General features: G+C 44.4%; 1 protein-coding gene across 1 annotated transcript in view; it reads left to right on the top strand.

The window, feature by feature from the left end:
* Positions 1-405: 405 nt before the first annotated feature.
* The window catches only part of SH3BP5 (SH3 domain binding protein 5), a 45,589-nt gene continuing 27,228 nt past the window's right edge, over positions 406-18,766 (top strand). Inside the window, exons 1-5 of the mRNA XM_056857070.1 lie at positions 406-442; positions 939-1,126; positions 1,272-1,521; positions 3,970-4,055; positions 15,041-15,169. Coding sequence (XP_056713048.1) covers positions 406-442; positions 939-1,126; positions 1,272-1,521; positions 3,970-4,055; positions 15,041-15,169 — 690 coding nt within the window. The remainder of the gene's footprint in view (positions 443-938; positions 1,127-1,271; positions 1,522-3,969; positions 4,056-15,040; positions 15,170-18,766) is intronic.

Here is an 18,766-nt window from a genome sequence, read left to right as displayed (position 1 = left end):
AGGCACAGAGAGCATGAGTTGTCGGTTCGCGGCTCCCGGATGCCAACTTCCCAAAGCTCCCCCGGGCGGGCGCGTGAACGCCTATAGTGTTCGAAACCAGCCCTTACATCCGGGCATGACAACCCAAGGCGAAACCTCCCGCGCCTCAGTGGCCCCAAAGGGACTTCGGGGTCCTGACTTCGTCCCTCCCCTCCCGGGCGGTGAGGTGTTTGGAGAGAAGAAGCGGGCCGAGGGAGGAGGCCGGGAAGGCCGGCGGACGGCCTGGGACGAAAACCCCCAGGCCTCGGATTTGGCGGTGGGCGGGACAGGCCTCAGAGCCTGAGGGGAGTTCTTGCTAGAACCTGGAAACAAACTTACATACCTGAAATAGAAGACTGGAAAGAAAAGCTACTGGAATACGCCAGTATGGCTAAGATGACTTTCGAGTTAAACCTAAAGTCTAGTGAATCTACAGAGCAATTTGTCGTTAAGTGGAAGTCATTCTATACTTATATGAACTCTAGTTAATTGAATGCAATAGGTTGGTTATGTATTATTAAATTAGCATTAAACAATTGCTGAGTAAATTTTAGACTTTTACAAAATAGAACATCAACATAAGCAGAATAACTGACTGAATGACACTTTGTATTAAAATTTTTTTAATTTTATTTCTATTGCTGTATAGATAATGTCTTTTAATATACAATTGAGCTTATTTCATAACATTGTATTGTTTTTATATTTACAACGATTTATCCCTCCCCTTTTTTCCTTGTACCCTTTCACTTATACAAATAAAATCTTATTAAAAAAAAAAAAAAAAGAGCCTGAGGGGAGAGAGAGGGGAGGAGGGAGCCCGCTGTCGGCCTGCAGCGGCAACCGCAGCTCGAGCGACGAGGCGCCTTCCCTTCTCTCCCCTCCCCCTCCAACGGCTCCTTTCGCCCTCCCCGCCACAGCACCCGCGGCCCGGCTCGGCGGAGGCGCCGCCACGCTCCTCGCCCAGGCCAGGCCCAGCTCGGCCCAGAGGCGCTCGTCTCCGGCCGGTTCGCCCCCCGCCATGGATCCCGCCCTGAGGAGGGCCCGGGGGGAGGCCGGCGAGGGCCGGCCGCAGGAGGAAGAGGAAGAAGTGGACCCCCGCATCCAGGTCAGGGCGGCGGCGCCCCTTTGCATGCCCTGCCGCGGGGGGCGGGGGGGGCGGGTCGGGGTGAGGGGGGTGCGGCGGCGCTGCTGCTGCTGTCGGGGCGCTTTTCTTGGGGAGGGCGGACCCCCCCCCTGCGATCCCGGAGGAGGGCCTCGCGCGGTTTCTGCGGGGCCGCCTCGGCAGCTCGCCGGCGCCGGGGGCTCGCTCCCCGTTGCGAAGGGGCGCGTCGGAGGCCGGGGCTGGCACGTGCGAGCGGGCGGCCCTTCTCTGCGGCTCGGGAGCCCCCCGGGGTGGCGCCGGTGCAGCGAGCCTGGCTGCGGACGGGGACGTTTCCATCCCCGGTCCCAGCTTTATTTGGCTGCGGCAGGTCGAGATGCTGTGCCTGGGTTTCATTGTGTGTGCGTGTGTTGTGCCATCAAGTCGCCTCCGACTCATGGCGACCCTATGATGAATGAAAGTCCTCCAAAATGTCCTATCTTTGACAGCCTTGTTCAGATCTTGCAAATTGAAGGCTGCGGCTTCCTTTATTGAGTCAACCCATCTCTTGTTGGGTCTTCCTCTTTTCCTGCTGCCCTCAACTTTTCTTAGCATGACTGTCTTTTCCAGTGACTCTTGTCTCATGACCTGACCAAAATACGACAGCCTCAGTTTAGTCATTTTAGCTTCTAGGGTCAGTTCAGGCTTGATTTGATCTATAACCCAGTGATTTGTTTTTTTGGCAGTCCACGGTATCAGTAACCCTCTCCTCCAACACCACATTTCAAAGGAATCTATTTTCTTCCTATCAGCTTTCTTCACTGTTCAGCTTTCACACCCATACATAGTGATGGGGAATACGATGGCATGAATTAATCTAGTCTTGGTGGCCAGTGACACATCCTTACACTTCAAAATCTTTTTTAGCTCCTTCATGGCTGCCCTTCCCAGTCTTCCCAGGGTTTCATTCCCCCCCAAATTATTTTTTTTGCACCAACCCAGAGAGAGCAGCTGGCTCAAGGTCACCTGGCATGGCCGTGGGAGGATTCGCACCCGAGGCTGATGCTCTAAGCACTGGGCCATGCTGCTTTCCCCTTCCTGTCAACCCGCCGCCTCCCCTCCAGCTAGATTTGAAGAAGGCGCCCCACCCCCTTTGCTTACACCAGATGGCGATCTGTGTTGCTCTGCGGTGGGGAGGGTTGTCACTCTGAAAGCCTTTAATTCCCCTTTCTGAAGGTATCCCCTATCAGCCATCGCCCCCTTCTTCCCTTCCCCTGTCTTGGTTTCTGGTGAAACAGACAAGGTTGCTGTGGGGAAAACCTTGTACCTTTGACCAGCATGGATTTCCCACTCCTTGTCAACGATCACCAGCACCTCTGTGCATAGGGATAGTTTAATTACAAGAAAATATCAATTTTAGGTAGCTGTGGATTGATGGATCCTGTAACCTCTCTAGGGAGGAGGCTGGTAGAGAAAATGGGCCTGTAGATGCGAAACCCTTTCATACCAGGAGGAGAGCTAGATGCACAAAAAGGTGGATCTGATAAAACTCATCTCTTAAGCTGTGGGTGTCAAACATAAGGCCCGAGGGACGGATCATGCTCCTTGAGGGCTCTTGTCTGGCCTGCGAGGCAGCCTCCCCCCCCACTCCCAATCTGGGCTGGCAAGCTTACTGCAAGCTTGCCAGCTGAGGCAGATACCTCTCCCCCAGTCCCGATCTGGGTTGGTGAGTCCGCTGTGGGCTTGCCAGCCACCTTCCTCAGTCCCAACATGTCAATTATCAAAGACTGTTAAATAAAAGAAAATCCTGTAAGCGTGTTATTTTTTTAAGCATGTTCATATTTTAAGTAATATATCTATCTATCTCATTAATTGGCTTTGCCTGTCTTCTGTAAAGTTTTATCTCCGGTCGCTGGTATTACATTTTATGGTACACATATCCTGGCCCAACCAAGTGAGATTTATGTCATATCCGGCCTTTGAAACAAATGAGTTCTACATCCCTGCAATACAAAGATACAAAAAGGTTTAAATGCAAATATAAATGCAACTTCCTTCTTGGGCATCAATTGACTTCAAAAATATGGTACCATTTTACTTAAAAATGCACTTCTGTTTCCACCCACGTGGACTGGAGGGAGAGACTCAACAGGTGGCTTTGATGAGATCTTCTGGAGCATGAAACTAGAAGTCTCTGGTTCGAGTGTCATCTCAAACATGAGCTTGGGCAGCCTCACGCACACCATTACCTTTCCCCCATCTGACTCTGTAAAAGATGATAATACTGGCCTGCCTTAGAAAGTTCTTGTAAGGAATCCTAAGGTCATTTATGTATTTGGAAGTTCAAAAGTGCTCTATAAATTCTAAGCGCTATCATTGTGTACCTGCATGGCTTTCTCCAAGCATTGCTGCAGTGAAATATAAAACTAAAAAATATAAAAAGACGCATGCAGTATTGGAACTGGAATTGGAAATAGCAAGAAGACAATCGATTATGTTCTCTTGAATGCTGGTTTGCTTGCATCTGAGTAAACCTCCTAGTTTGTTTGCTGGGCCTTTGAGGCTTGTATAGTGAAAGCCCCAAATCAAAACAGATAACACAGAACTTCAGTGGTAAACAGGAACAATTTGGATCCACAAAGGCAACAATTTAAATCTTCAGAATGTTTCTCAACCTCTCCCTCTCCTCCTTTATAGTCTTACCACAGATGTCTTAAGGCAGCTGAGTTCTGCTTTGCTCTTTAAACGCTTTCTATTTTTCTGTTTCCATTTAACATTCCAGCTGGGGGCCCCTGTGCGAAATGCCAGATGACACTTAATAACCCTCACTCCTTCCCCGTTGTGTTAGTTTCTTAAGTGCTTGACATGAGCTTGTTTCTTGGCTTTCTTCCAGGGGGAGCTCGAAAAGTTGAATCAATCCACAGATGATATCAATCGGAGAGAAACCGAGCTTGAGGTACAGTGTTTCTTTTTCTTATGTAAACACATTCCTGTGAGAGATTTTACTTTATTTCTATTATTATTTTAAAAAGAAAACCATATCTGGGGTTGTTGTTGTTGGTTTTTTTTGCACTGATGGCCAGATCTCCCAAAGAAATGGTGAAATTAAAAAAAAAAATAGAATGTGTATGTGAACTAAGCCAGAGAATGAAGCAAAAGTAGGTCAGACATCATTTGCTCAGACTCTGTAATGGAGTGACATTACTATGAATAGCATTCTGGCTTTCAGTAATCCTCTGATATCCTACACCGAGGGATCATATATAGCAGTCAGAATGGTAATTAATCCTACGCTTAGGTATGCAAACACTGCTTTGGGATTTGATAAGTTGACTGTGTTCCTGCTGTACTGATCTTCTGCTAAACACTGCGGGATCCAGGAATGGCGCTTCCAAATGAAAGTAATTTACAGTGTTTTCCTAAGCAGAATTACACCCTTCTAAGCCCGTTGAAGACTTAAGATGGCACTGTTTAGGACGGTGTATGTCTAGCAAAGTTAAGAGACATTCACAGAGTTGAAACGTAGTTCAGCACACTCTGTTGCTTACAAACGTCAGAACACGGGATGTTTACTCTCCTGATGCCTGGGGTATGAGATTTCGTTCATAACTGCAGCAGTTACTTCAGCAAGCAGGAAGTAGAAGCGCAGATGGAATGGGCTCTTGGACCACGGGAGGTGACAGATTGGGAGAGGAGGGATTGCAGTGGAAGCCAAAAATTTGAATCTGAAAATGGAATAAGCTGTGCATGTAACATCAAGTAAGGGACATGGGATTTTTCCTTTTGTGCACTTTAACAATCCTTGTACAGCTTCACTTGTATATTTCTGCTGCTTCCAACAGGCATAGAATAAAACTTCTTTTTTGTAAGGCTAAAATGACAATTATACACATATTTTGCCTTTGAACACTAGAACTGTCTTCTGGCCCCTAGATCCTTGTGCCTACCTCTGCGTAGTTCTCTGCCTACATCAGTATTACTTGCTTATCGTAGTTTGAATGTGTACCTGTTGTTCCCGAGGATACTTTGAAAGATGAGGATATATGGTGCTTTCAGTAATGCTTATTTCCTGTCATTTGACTTTTAAACTTCTGTTCCCTATCTCCAATGGACAGAAACCAGCATTGGCTGGGCAAAGGAACTGTGGTAATTTTAGATAAGAGATCTCTGCTATGTCCTCTGGGCCACTGATGTGAAACACACTCTTTTTCAATCAAGGCTATATACGTTTATAATTTAGAGATGGTGAGGTTTTGTTTCGACCCCTGAGACAGTTATGTGGAAGCATTGATCTACTATCTGTTATTAAATGTTTGCCAGTAGCTTGCCCTCAGGAATAGTGAGAGGGTAAGTGTTGCTTATATGGCATGCCCAGAAATATGTCTCTCTTGTGCTTTTCCATGGTTCAAGAGATGGGGGAAGAGGAGGACCAATCTTTCGACTGCCTGGTTCTAGCAGATCTGTTGGTCACAATTTTAGGCCTTCACAGCTTGTGAACCACAAAGCTAACAAGAGTCCACTAGAGATTGATGTCTCTCCTGGTTGTGTAACCAGCTTGCATGTGCATCAAAGTTGACTGGGAAGCAACTGATGGACCACAGGGTATGGTGGCTTAGGAACTGTTCAGGCTATTCTGTAGCCTACTAATGTCCGTTTTAGCTGTGTGAGGGGCAAAAGAACCCGCCATGTGCTGACTTTTGTCTGTTCCCAGCATATTTCTGAGCAATCGTGGATGTTCACCACCTGGTGCTAAATTCAGCTTTTGCCATGCCAAGGCAGACTCATGCACTTAGGGTGATTCAGGATTCTGTGACAACGTTTACGTTCAGTGTGAGGTGACATGTGACTGTTCAGCAGTCATAGTTGTCGTAGATTGACACATGAGCGGTTTTTTGTTTGCTGTAACCCATTTCCATAACGAAAAACAAACGCATGAACACATGAAGCTGCTTTATACTGAATCAGACCCTTGGTCCATCAAAGTCAGTATTGTCTACTCAGACCAGCAGTGGCTCTCCAGGCAGAGGTCTTTCACATCACCTCCTTGCCTAGTCCCTTTAACTGGCTTGAACCTGGGACCTTGTGCATGCCAAGTAGATGCTCTACCACTGAGCCACAGCCCCTCCCCAAACAAAAAAGGTTGTGTTAAGGTTTAGTGACCAGACTGCAGCTTTCTGAGGTGATGAATAGCATCCCTTGTCTATTCCTACAGCTCCATGTTGTGCCATGGAGCAATACTTGCTGTTCATGGATGGCTGGGACCTGCTGTATGGATTGCTATGATGGTCTCCTTGTGTGGCAGAGAGAAAATGGGTTGTGGGAGGCATCGGGCTGTTGCTAGATGCGTATAAATTTAATCTATTGCTTCTTAATGAGCCTATGATTGGGCTTGGTTAAAATCTATAATTCTGTTGGCACAGAGAACAGAGCTTGAGCACTAATGCTACAGCAGAGGATTATGGGGGATCCTCAGAGGGATTTTAATGCTTAGCTTCTCTAATGTGCCTGTTTGTGACCGAAGCATTTATGCAGGAACTTCTTGTAAATGCCATTTCAATCATGAGGGCTGCTTTACTGCTTCAGCAGTCCTTTATTTGGTGTGTGTGAGTGTTTGTTCCATTGTGTCTGCACTGGCTGGCTATCCATCCTGCAATTAATAATATTTATTTTGTCCCAAGCTTGGATTTGGGTAAGGTTTAGGTGCATATACTCCCATCATGGGGATTTGGATAAGGCTTAGGTGCATATACTCCCATCATGCCTTGGAAACTTACCTGCAGGTTCTATTGAAAGTGGCATCTCAGATTGCTTGGAGGCCTTTTTGGGCATGGGATGGTAGTTCTCCAAGGAGCACTACTGCAGCACTTCAAAGAAGAAGAGTTGGTTTTTACATGCCGACTTTCTCTACCACTTTAAGGAAGAATCAAACCGGCTTACAATCACCTTCCCCTCCCCACAACAGACATCCTATGAGGTAGGTGGGGCTGAGAGAGCTCTACGAGAGCTGTGACTAGCCCAAGCTGGCTTCATGTGGAGGAGTGGGGAAACCAACCCAGTTCTCCAGATGAGAGTCCACTGCTCCAAACCACCACTCTTAACCACTGCACCGCTCTGGCTTAGAGGGCTGTTTGAGCACAGCTGGATGGAGTTGTATTTCCCCCCAACCCATCGTAACAGAGGGAGACCGGGGAAGCCTTACACATGTTGGTGGTGCCTAGGCTTCTTGTTTGGAGTTCATTCAAGTGCAGGAGGAAGTGAATACATAGCCTCCAAGGAGAGGGGTAAGGAGAAGCCCCGGTAATTTCGAAACCCTTTCTCATGGTAGGTGGGGGAAGGGCCTGTGACGCACTCCTCCAATGATGTAATGGGCGTCTGCCAATGTCTATGCATGAGAGCAACTACCATTGCTATGCCCTCTTTGTGTGTTTGCATGCATTTAGCATGTACAGTCAGTGACACCTGCTCTTATTAATTAAATGACGATAATGTCTGAAGCCTAGTGGGATTTGTTCTGGGAGGGTATGTTGTTTTAGAACTTTTACTCCACAATCTTCCAATGCCAGGTTTTCAAGGTGGTTAAAAATAAAATTATTAATGAGACAAGCCAAATAAAGCTACCTAAACTCAGTTTTTGGGAGCCCCATGGCTCAGAGTGGTAAGCTGCAGTACTGCAGTCCAAGCTCTGCTCACTACCTGAGTTCGATCCCAACAGACGATGGTTTTGGGTAGCCGGCTCAAGGTTGACTTAGCCTTCCATCCTTCTGAGGTTGGTAAAATGAGTACCCAGCTTGCTGGGGGTAAAGGGAAGATGACTGGGGAAGGCACAGGCAAACCACCCCACAAACAAAGTCTGCCTAGGAAACGTTGGGATGTGCCGTCACCCCATGGGTCAGGAATGACCTGGTGCTTGCACAGGGGACCTTTACCTTTTTCCTTTTTTAACTCAGTTTGAACTTACAATCCAGTGATAATGAGTGGCTCGTGGTGGTTGAACAACCTGGAATTTTGGCAGTTGGGTATAAAAAGAAGTAAGAGAACTGATGGGCAGTGTAGGTTCCATGTCTTAAAATCACTTGAGGCATTGGAGGAGAGTTGTGAAAAATCCTCTGCAAAGGGTGCTGAGACGGTTTGAGCCCGCAGGGGTGCAAAAGCTCATCTTTTCAGAGTGCAGTGTCCTTGCCAGGGTCTCCGTCAAGCGTGTAATGACCCACTGCGCATGACTTGTGACACATTTTTGTGTGTCCTTTTGTTCTTAGGAGCATGAGATTCCTGGATATTACTGTAACTGACGACCCTGGAGAACAAGCACTGAAGATGTGTTTGTGTGTGTGTGTAACTTTCCAGCTCATGTTTTCAGAATTGGTACGAGTAGGGAAGGGCGTGTGCTAATGTGGTAATGATCCAAAATGCATTTGAGGTTTTTTGACCCTCCGAGCATTCACCAGTCTCTTCAGCCTTGCCGTTTTTGTTTATCTCAAGAAAGAACCCTTATGCCTGATTCAAGCTGCGCTTGAACAGAGTTGTTCTAAAATAGCTCGGTCATTGAAGAAGTGAAGTCGGACTCTCAAAGGTTTATGGTGGAATTTGTTGGTCTTAAAGGTGCCGTTTGATTTCTTTTTCACTTTGCTGCAACAGATTTACTACAAGAATTGGTTTGTTTTCATTGGATTTTTTAAATCATGACGGAGGAAATTAATCTTTTGCTAATGACTTGAGTTAAAAAAAAGACGTTTCCGTTCTCACATACCTTGGATTGAGGACTAGTGACATGAAATAGTCTTCTGGTTGGTTTCTGGCAGAGAGAAACCCACATTTTTTTACATGTTCAGTAGGATTCCAGGCTGATAGATGAGCAATCCAGTACTGTTTGCACTTCAAGTTTTGTGCTCTGACGTATTTTCTCGTTTCCCTCAGCTACTTGGTCACCATTCTGGTCCAGATAAGAGACCCAGGAAGTTCTGAATATGTCTGCCTCTCAACTAGGATTCCTATTTGCATTGTGGGAACTGTTTGTAATGAGGGTCAGACTAGAGAAACTCTAAAAGGACACATTTCTGAATGTAAACTGGAAGAATTTAAAGTCATAAGGATACAACAGGCTATACTACTGAGGATCAGAGGGTCAGACTAGAGAAACTCTAAAAGGACACATTTCTGAATGTAAACTGGAAGAATTTAAAGTCATAAGGATACAACAGGCTATACTACTGAGAGCTTTTTGAAATACTAGTATTGCCCACTTGGTTCACCTTCTCCTTGCAACATGGCCTGAGTTCAGGCTGCCCTTGTCCCCAGCCAATCTGCATTGCTGAAAGAGACCACAGCAGAGCCAGCCCAGATTCCATTATCTGCATGTAACAGTGAAATGTTGCCACATTGTCCTAAGTTTTTTTTAGGAACTTCCATCAGACATCTGGTTTATCTCTAAAGATAAAATTCTTTGGCCAGAATTCTGATTGGAGTGGGTCATAGGGACCATATCACTCTAATCTTGTTCCATCGACATTGGCTTTCACTTTGCTTCCGGGCCCAATTCAGGGTGCTGATAGTGACCTTTAAAACCTTATATGGGTTTGGGTTTAAGGACCACCTTCTTCTATCTACCCATTCACTGCAGTCGGCTCTGCTTCAAGTCCCCCTGCCAAATGAGGCTAGCTGGGTGGCAACCCAAGAAAGCACCTTCTTGATCGTGGTGCTAAAACTTTGGAACCCACTCCCCAGGGCGGTTTGTCTGCCTGCTCTCTTGTTTTGTTTGGCATACCCCCATAACTCTTATTGGTCCTTCTCCCTGGTTTTGTTGTGTTTGTATGTTTATATGTTTTTTATTGAATCGTGTAAATGTTTTAAATACTTTTTAAATATTTTGATGTTTGCTACCTTGGAGACCCTATTTAGATAAATACTGGTGAAGGTGGGGACATTCTTATTCATTGCCCTAGGATGTTGTCTAAAGGAGTGCTTTTAAAAGCCATTTCAAACTTCTGAGTTAAACTGGTTTAGGGTCTCCCATTCCCACTTAATAGGTTTATCGATTGGGATAATTCACATGTAACATCGTGGGTAAGGGAACAAAAGCGTTTCCACTGGAATGTGCTGTGAGGAAGGGCCATATGGAAACAAACAGGAACAGAATTAGGTCATCAGGCTTGGTTTTAAGAAGTAGAATGCTGCAGAGGATGCTTGTGAAGAATAAAAGGAAATATCTGATTGTACATTGATGCAGAACAGCTGGGCCAGGGGGTGTAGCAATGGCTGCTGCAACTGCAAAAAGACTAAAACATTGCCTGACTTAAGAAGGTTCTTCACCCAGAATTGGCCAAAGTCTTTTGGACTGTGGAGGATGTTGCTTTTTTCTAGTAATTCAACATGAGACTGAATTTCAGAGTCACCTATGGACTTCCCTTGTACAACTTGGATGAGTTCTTACCATGATTTTGAAAAGTTAAATGTCATATGAATAGAGGCTGATCTGGCTGGTTTGTGCCTTGCAGACAGTGGAGTAAGTTAAACAAAGTAATGACATTCCCAACCGGACGTTTGTCTTCAACGTAAACCCTTGGGAACCATTATTTTTTTCAGGATTCAGTTTCACTGAATGTTCAGTTAACAGGTTTGACAGTTGCCATATTTCAACGAAAATGGTTTAAAGGGAGAGTCTAGTGTGAAGTTGATGAGTTAGTTCTGCAAATGAATGGCATTGGGCTTAATAACAACTGTGCCTGGCTTGCTCACTGCAGAAAGTGTGTATCCCTCTCTAAACCAATGGTCCAGTGGCACCTTAAAGAATAATGTTTATCCCAGCACTGCCGTGAATCAGAGCTCACTTCATCAGATGCATGGTTCGTCTATTAGAAAGAAACATTTATACTAAAAGCTGCAAACAGGAAAGGAGAAGTCAGGCAAGGAGAAATCACTGCAAAAGAACTTCAAAGGGAGAATCCATTGTAAAATAGCTGAGTTAGGATTAATCAAGAAGTTCCATACAATTTCCCTCCTTCCCTGACCAGGGTCTTAGCATATCCCACCCCTCAAGAATGTTAATTAGTTTAAAAAACATCTCTCTCTGCTAGTTGGTTCTGCATTTCTAGAGGGACCCTGCACTTTCCCAGATTAGATACGATTTTATGTTTGTTCTACTGTGCCTATCTATCAGCTTTTGGGAGTAGTCCTCACCCATTCTGAATGGACTGATTATTCTTTTGAGTGGGTCTTGTTTTAAACTGGCCTCTCTGGATTCCTGTTTCATTTTGCTGATGCATATTAGTGTGGCTGCTCATCTGGAGTTGTCCACCTTAAAGATTTGTGTGCTGTTCATCTTGCTTTGCAAGTTTATCACCAGTTGGGAGTGAGTCATGCCCACACTGATTGAATCTTTATTCTTTGGGCTGGATCTTGTTTTTGTTTGTGCTCTGCATAACAGTCTTTTAATTTATTTATTTATTTCAGTTTTTATCTCGCCCTCACTCCCCAGCCAAAGGCCCAGCTCTGTGTGTGTCATTTTTTGCACTGTGCATAATTTTGACCTCGTTTTGACCTCCCTCTCTCTCATCTACCTGCTGAGGTTACTTCTTATGCATCTGACAAAACAGGTTCATCAAAAATTTATTCTGCCATCAGTTGTGAGTTGGTGCTCACAGCCTTAAGACTTTGTTCTCAAGTGTGAGTTTACTGTATTTGCAATAGTCCAAAATCCTATCATAGTAAATGTATTGTATGAATGGATTGTAGCCTCAATGTACCAAACATAGCTTTCCCTCCCCCCACCCTTTAAGATCTGGAACCTTGAAACTCGGGAATATTGGCTTGACTCTGAACTAAAGATGGGAAGGCCTGGAAAAAAAATGGAAAAATTGGGGGGAAAAACAGGTTTTATTCAGTTTTCCCCCAAAGCCGTTTCCCTCCGGAAAAAAACGCCTTTGGAAAAAAACCCAGTTTCCCCCCAATTTTTCTGTTTTTTTTTCCTGGCCTTCCCATTTCTACTCTGAACATTTAAATTGTTAATGTTGGATTGATAAAGTTGATGGCCGTTTAAAATCCACAATTAACCTACCCTACAGTCAGCAATTTATTCTTTTCCAGTTAGTAATGGGCTGTCAAAAGAATAATGATTCCATCATAGTGGCTTGACAAGAAGACAGTTCTGCCTCTCCGGTACATGGAGCTGGGGTAGATAACCATTTCCTCGGCTGTGAAATTACATTTAATACTGTGGCTGTAACCAGTTCATCTTAAGGGTGGCGAGGTCAGCCTTCTCAGGGATGCTTAGAATGGTGTGTGTGTATGTGTGGGAACCGGGAGAACAAATCACAGCTCCATGGGCCCCCAGAATTTTTCTTTCATACAACGTTTGGGTTGGATGTGAGTGATACAAGGGATCCCGAGAGGGAATTTTTGTTGGGGGAGGGCACGGGGACAAGCAGCAGCCCGGTTCTTCAGGATTCAAACGCCAAGTTTGCATAATGACATTTGAGTCTCTGGCTACATTCAGACATTTTGATTATCCATGTTTAATTGAACCAACAGTGATTAGTAGTGCAGACAGTGGATCAGAATCTTGGTTTCTTTGCTCCCAGTGAGGTCCACCAGCCGCGGGAGAGGTTATTTGGCCACACCATGTCTCTGCCCTGCACCAAACAAACAAACTGGGTTTAAACTGAGATTCCTGAATTTGTGCATAATGGCTAACCAAAGTTACTGCAAATCGGAAATGTAGCTCTGATAAAATGTGAACTCTGGTCCAGTTTGCAGCCTTCCTGCTAACCAGAGTTCATGGGCTCATCAGCATTCTGACATCACACTACATTGGAATTTAATCAAAAGATTGTATATATACTGCAGTTTAGTGTCTGTATGCAGCCCTAATGTCTGTACTCCTGTTACTGTATTTCTATCGCCGTATGCCGAATCACTTGGATAGTTTCCACTCCACTCCTGTCCATCACAAGGAAAGGGGAATGTTTTATTCTCTCACCTTAAAAGGTAAAGGTCCCCTGTGCAAGCACCGGGTCATTCCTGACCCATGGGGTGATGTCACACCCTGACGTTTCCTAGGCAGACTTTGTTTGCGGGGTGGTTTGCCAGTGCCTTCCCCAGTCATCTTCCCTTTACCCCCAGCAAGCTGGATACTCATTTGAGCGACCTCAGAAGGATGGAAGGCTGAGTCAACCTTTGAGCTGGCTACCTGAAACCAACTTCTGTTGGGATCGAACTCAGGTCGTGAGCAGAGTTAGGACTGCAGCTTACCACTCTGCGCATTGGGGCCTAGTATTTTCGAATGCCCAGATGTCCAGTTGTTTGATCAGCTTGGCTTTTGTCAGGAGTTGAAGACTAAATCAGGAGTTGCTGGGAAATTATAGCATTTAGAATGCACCCAAGACTTTAATTTCATACATATGTCGTTTTCATCTTACTTAGATAAGGATCTTCCAGTTGCTTACAACAGCATGATATTCTCCACTCTCAAGTTCCCAGCCCAAGACTCTTTACAATTACAACCCCAGAACTCATTACAATTATGTTCTGTTTTGTATCCCTTACTTATGTTTGTAGCCTTTCCTTTTTTCTTTTATCCCTTAGAAGCTCCTTGATCAATTGATCTTGAGCAGCATATATCTAGTGTTTGAGGGATATAAGGACTGAAACAAATCTTGCCACTGACAATGTAGCCTTGGGGTCCCTATCACTTAGTAAGAAAGGCATTATGTCAGTCACAGAGGCATTGGATTTGTATATTAAAAGGGGGGAAATATAGCGCGATCGAAGTTCCTCGTAAAAGCGGCATTCCAAAAGGGCCTGGGCTAATGAGTCAGTAGAGCCAGAAGAGCAAGGGCGGATCCTGTCTGAGTATGGTATATTCAGAATTCTGCCCTGCATTACCATAGAAGGGTTAGCATTCAATCTAGCCAAGCAAAAAGCTCTACAGAGACGAGGAGTTGTTAGATAATATGTATAGGCAGGCAGACCACGTGGAGGGGGTATTCCGAAGAACTGGGATGAACAGACGCAACGAGCATGAAAAGTATGTTTGTAGCAGCAATTATATTATAAAAACTGATCTCATCCATACACAGTTCTTAAACTGAATTGCATCATCTTAAGATAGAGAAGTTACATAAAGAAATAAAAAGAAACATGGAACTCCTGGAGGTTAGGAACTCACAATCTTAAAGAGTAAACTGCAATTACTACCCAGGCATAAAAGGTGGCATAGCCACGCCGCTGTAAGAGGGGGAGTTCTCTGAGTTAAAGGGGTTAGGAAGCTTTCTAAAGGCAGCTCCGCCCCTGGGGAATCCCCCTCCCACACACACCAGTGCGGCCTTTCCCTTCTGGGAATTCCCTGGTGGCGTGGCTGCATTGCCGGCAGGGGCTGGCGCAGCTCTGTGGCTCCCTGGCATCACCGAGCTTCCCTCCGGGACAGTGTAAGTACCCATTATCCCGGGTTAAATGGTCACTTATGCCGGTGCAGAGTCATGCTGGCTCTTAAGGAGCTTCGGTCCCTCCTTCAGGATTGCAGCCTTTTTCTCCAAGTAATGTTTTTTTTTGGGGTGCAAGGCTGAAGCTTGACTTCAGAGATCATGCCTGATATTGGGAGTTTTGGAAACACTGTAGCAATTAAATGAACCTTACATCTGGATTGCAGCGATGAAGATTTGATTTAAAAGAGCACCGGATCTGTGCTCTTCTTTTTTAAACAAGGTGATGGGTTTGGCCTCTGGTGCAGTCAGAAAAAGTTGCAAGGGGGTAGTGTTGGCAGGCCTGATACAGTCTTTGACTGTTTGTTGGGCTTTCATTCGCATGATGATCTTTCAGACTTCAGAAACTATTCCATTCTTTACCCTAGAAATGTTGTTCTGAAGAGTTCCTGCAGGTTGCAGAAGGGCAGGCTGAGTTCATTACTAGTGATTGAGACAGTTTTAGTAACATCTTCTCGTTCCTTTGCAGGATGCACGCCAGAAATTTCGTTCGGTCCTGGTTGAAGCGACAGTAAAGCTAGATGAACTTGTGAAGAAGATTGGTAAAGCCGTAGAAGACTCCAAACCGTATTGGGAAGCAAGGAGAGTTGCCAGGCAGGTAAGACCATTACCAAAAATGCCTCTTGAGGCCTGGTTAAACCAAGCAGTGCAAAAAAACCCTGGTATAGTACATGAAGGGCTATGGTAGAACCTTCCTCCATGATACACTAATTTTTTTAATTTCCAGGGAACTTTTATATGAAGGAACAAGAAAAAGTCTCAAATGGTATAGCCTAGGGGTCCCCAACATGGCACCCATGGGCACCATCATTCCTGCTGGTGCCTTTCCAAGTGTTTTTTAGCAAGTTGGCGAGGCTAGGTGGGGCATTTTGAGTGTTTGATGTTTATGGTGTAATACAGAGAGTGGCTTTATGTAAAGTACTTTACTTGTGGAAATAGCAGAGTGAAATTCTAACAATATAGTGGGATTTTATTCTGACTAAACACAGTTGAGCTGCATGGCTAAAACACTTAATGCATTTATCTCAGATTTCCCCAGCTTGAATGTATTTCAGGTGGAAGTTGATAATATCTCTACATCAAATTTTGGTTACTTTAAAAAAAACCAATTTGTTCTTATAAAAATCCGACCCGAATCTCTCTTACTGTACACATGTGCAAGGAGCTTTCACCAGCCTATCAGCACTATCATTGCTACAAGTAATAGTGCAGGTACGAAATGGCTGGGCTCATGTAAAGGAGATAGCAAGGAGAAGCAACTCTTTTTCCTTTTCCTTTTGCATAAGTACATTAGATGCTTGCAAAATGAAGACAGATACTGCCAGGTGCTATTTCCTTAGCCAGCTCAACATGTACAGTTACTTTGTGTGCATGCAAAAAATATATTTTAAAACAACATTTTAATTTTACAAGGCATCCTGTTAAATAGACCTTCAGCCTGAAATGCGGAAGGGCTACTGTGCATACCCTCACTCACTGACATTTTGTGCTTGGCTCCGCCTCTCGTGGCAGCCATTTTCTGGTTGGTCTTGCCACCTTTTGTCAGAATTCCAAAGGGTCCTGAACCTGAAAAATGTTGGGGGCCCTGGTATGTTGTACCTCCTTCGAGTTCTACCACCTCACTCTGCTGTATGTGTAGACCAGGCCTACATCTAACTGAATAAGGGTGTCACTCTGCTTACCAATCATGCACTAATGTGTCGTCTTTTACATTTTTGCTGCTATTTCTTCCCCCCCCCACTTTATTTTTTCTGCCTCCTCCACTAATCTCTCATTTTTTCTCAAGGACTATGTTTGTGTGTGTTAAGTGCCGTCAAGTCACTTCAGACTCATGGCAACCCTATGAACCAGTGTCCTCCAAAATATCCTATCCTTAACAGCCTTGCTCGGGTCTTACAAACTGAGGGCTGTGACTTCCTTTTCCCAGCATGATTGTCTTTTCCAGTGACTCTTGTCTTCTCATAATGTGACCAAAGTACGATAGCCTCAGTTTAGTCATTTTAGCTTCTAAGGTCAGTTCAAGCTTGATTTGATCTATAACCCACTGATTTATTTTTTTGGCAGTCCATGGTATCCATAACACTCTCCTCCAACTCCACATTTCAAAGGAATCTACTTTCTTCCTATGTTTATAGTTATGAAAAGGAAAGTGTTAATAAACTTCAACTTTTTAAAAATGTGCTAAAAGCACAATGTTGCTAATTGTAGTATCAGTTTAGTGGATGCTGTGGTGGTCATCTCAACTGTCCTTGCCATGTTACCGATGACACAAATTTCCCCTTCATCTACCACCCACATAGTTTATATGTATGAAAGGAGTTGTTGTCTCCTTTCTGATCCCTATTAATAATGCTCTTTCAATAAATACTTTGTTTTCAGCAACCTACTCAGGATTTCTAGCATCCGCAGTGACATTGGAACAGAACCAATTATAGGTCTTAGAATGTTATCGTTTCAGTTTAACACCACCCATGATATGAAGAAGCTAAGCTACTAAATAGAAAAGGTATGAAGCTACTACATATGAAAATGCTTGGACCTTGCTGTCTCACGAGAGACACTGGAGTCATTAGGATCTTCTGTAATTCATAAACAGTTATAATATGGTGTGCTCAAAGTCCTCCTCTCTGTCTGTGAAGTTTTCTGTTCAATAAAGAAATAAAACGATGGTGACACAGGTCATGTTCCCTCTCTGAGGTTGGAGTATGATCCAGTTGAATCATTCATCCTTTGTGCTACTGCCATTTTGTCCTGTGCTTTTAACTTCCCTATAGTGGTGCAGATGACCTGCTCAGCTGGATTTCTGGTGGGTGACTGTTTGAGGCAACCCCTTTCTTCCATGCACCTGTAGCTGAGCTACCAAGACAAACAATGTGAGCCCTCAAAATGGTCCTGTTACTGGCTTATAGATTGTTGTGAACACTCATTTGTAGATGCAGTTTCGAAAGATCAACATCTAGCAACTCATTGATTTGCTGCTAGCCAAAAATGTCTTGTCAGTTATTTGCTGTGGTTGCACATGTAGCTTTTTCTGCTGGCTATGTTTGCTTCAGAAAAGCCAACATGGCTTGTGCAGAAGTAAGGGGCTCTTCTATTCTTTTCCATGGTGAAACATCTAGTCCATGTTTGCTACTCCCTCACTAAATACAGAGATGTTTTTGGTTCTTTTTACACTTTGTATTGCTTGAATCAAGAGCTGAATACAGAACACATGAAGCTGCCTTATACTGAATCAGACCCTTGGGCCATTGAAGTCAGTATTGTCTACTCAGACCAGCAATGGCTGTCCAGGGTCTCAGGCAGAGGGCTTTCACATCACCTACCTGCCTAGTCCCTTTAACTGGAGATGCCAGGGATTGAACCTGGGACCTTCTGCATGCCAAGCAGATACTCTACCACTGAGCCACAGCCCTTCCCCGGTTTTTAAGTTTTCTAGCACTGGAACCTTTTCACTGTCTTCACTATCTAAAATCTGTGTAAGAAAAAAAATCCACATTTTAAAACCAGCCCAGTGTTAATTTGATCACATTGAGAAATCAAGCAACCTTCCAATTCATTTGAACGTCCTTTTGTTGAATTTGAGACAATCCAAGTAATAACGGATTTGTGCTGTCCTGCAAAAAAATTTTTTGGCAAGGACTTGGCTGGAAGATGGGTTTGAGAAACAAAAGTTTCTTGTCAATAAAAATGGGACCAGAGCCCTATTCGTATCTGGCAATCTGCCACTAGGCTGATGGAGGAGCAAAACAGCTGGCCTTGTTTCAAGAGAATGACTGACTGACCTCTCCTAGCTGTAGCAGTGTTTGTTTAACTTTTGGAACCCAAAGGAGCTACCTACTAGAGTTCTTCCCTAAAACAAATACAAAACAGAAGAAATGTGTGGGGTACAGAATATATTTGCATTTTTCTATATGAGGAGGAAAAAACCTTTCAAATACTCTGTTTGGCAGCATAGGATTGGAAGGAGGAAGGTGACTCGTTGTAGAACCGTATTCAGAAGTCCCCTTATTGTCCTGTCCTGCTCTCTCCCTCTGCTTGTCCCCTCATAAGCATCCAGAGACATCTAGAGATGTGACGGCCCGGGGTTGGGGGGAGACAAGAAAAATTGTGTGCATGTGCATGGAGGGGTAGTTTTATTTTTGCTGGGGTCATTTCTCCCCTTTATATTTTCCAGTGGAAAAACTAGAAATTTGGG

The sequence above is a fragment of the Euleptes europaea genome, chromosome 11, assembly GCF_029931775.1.
Source record: "Euleptes europaea isolate rEulEur1 chromosome 11, rEulEur1.hap1, whole genome shotgun sequence".
Lineage (NCBI taxonomy): Eukaryota > Metazoa > Chordata > Lepidosauria > Squamata > Sphaerodactylidae > Euleptes > Euleptes europaea.
The sequence above is the reverse complement of the archived record's forward strand: the minus strand, read 5'-3'. Positions and strand labels throughout refer to the sequence as shown.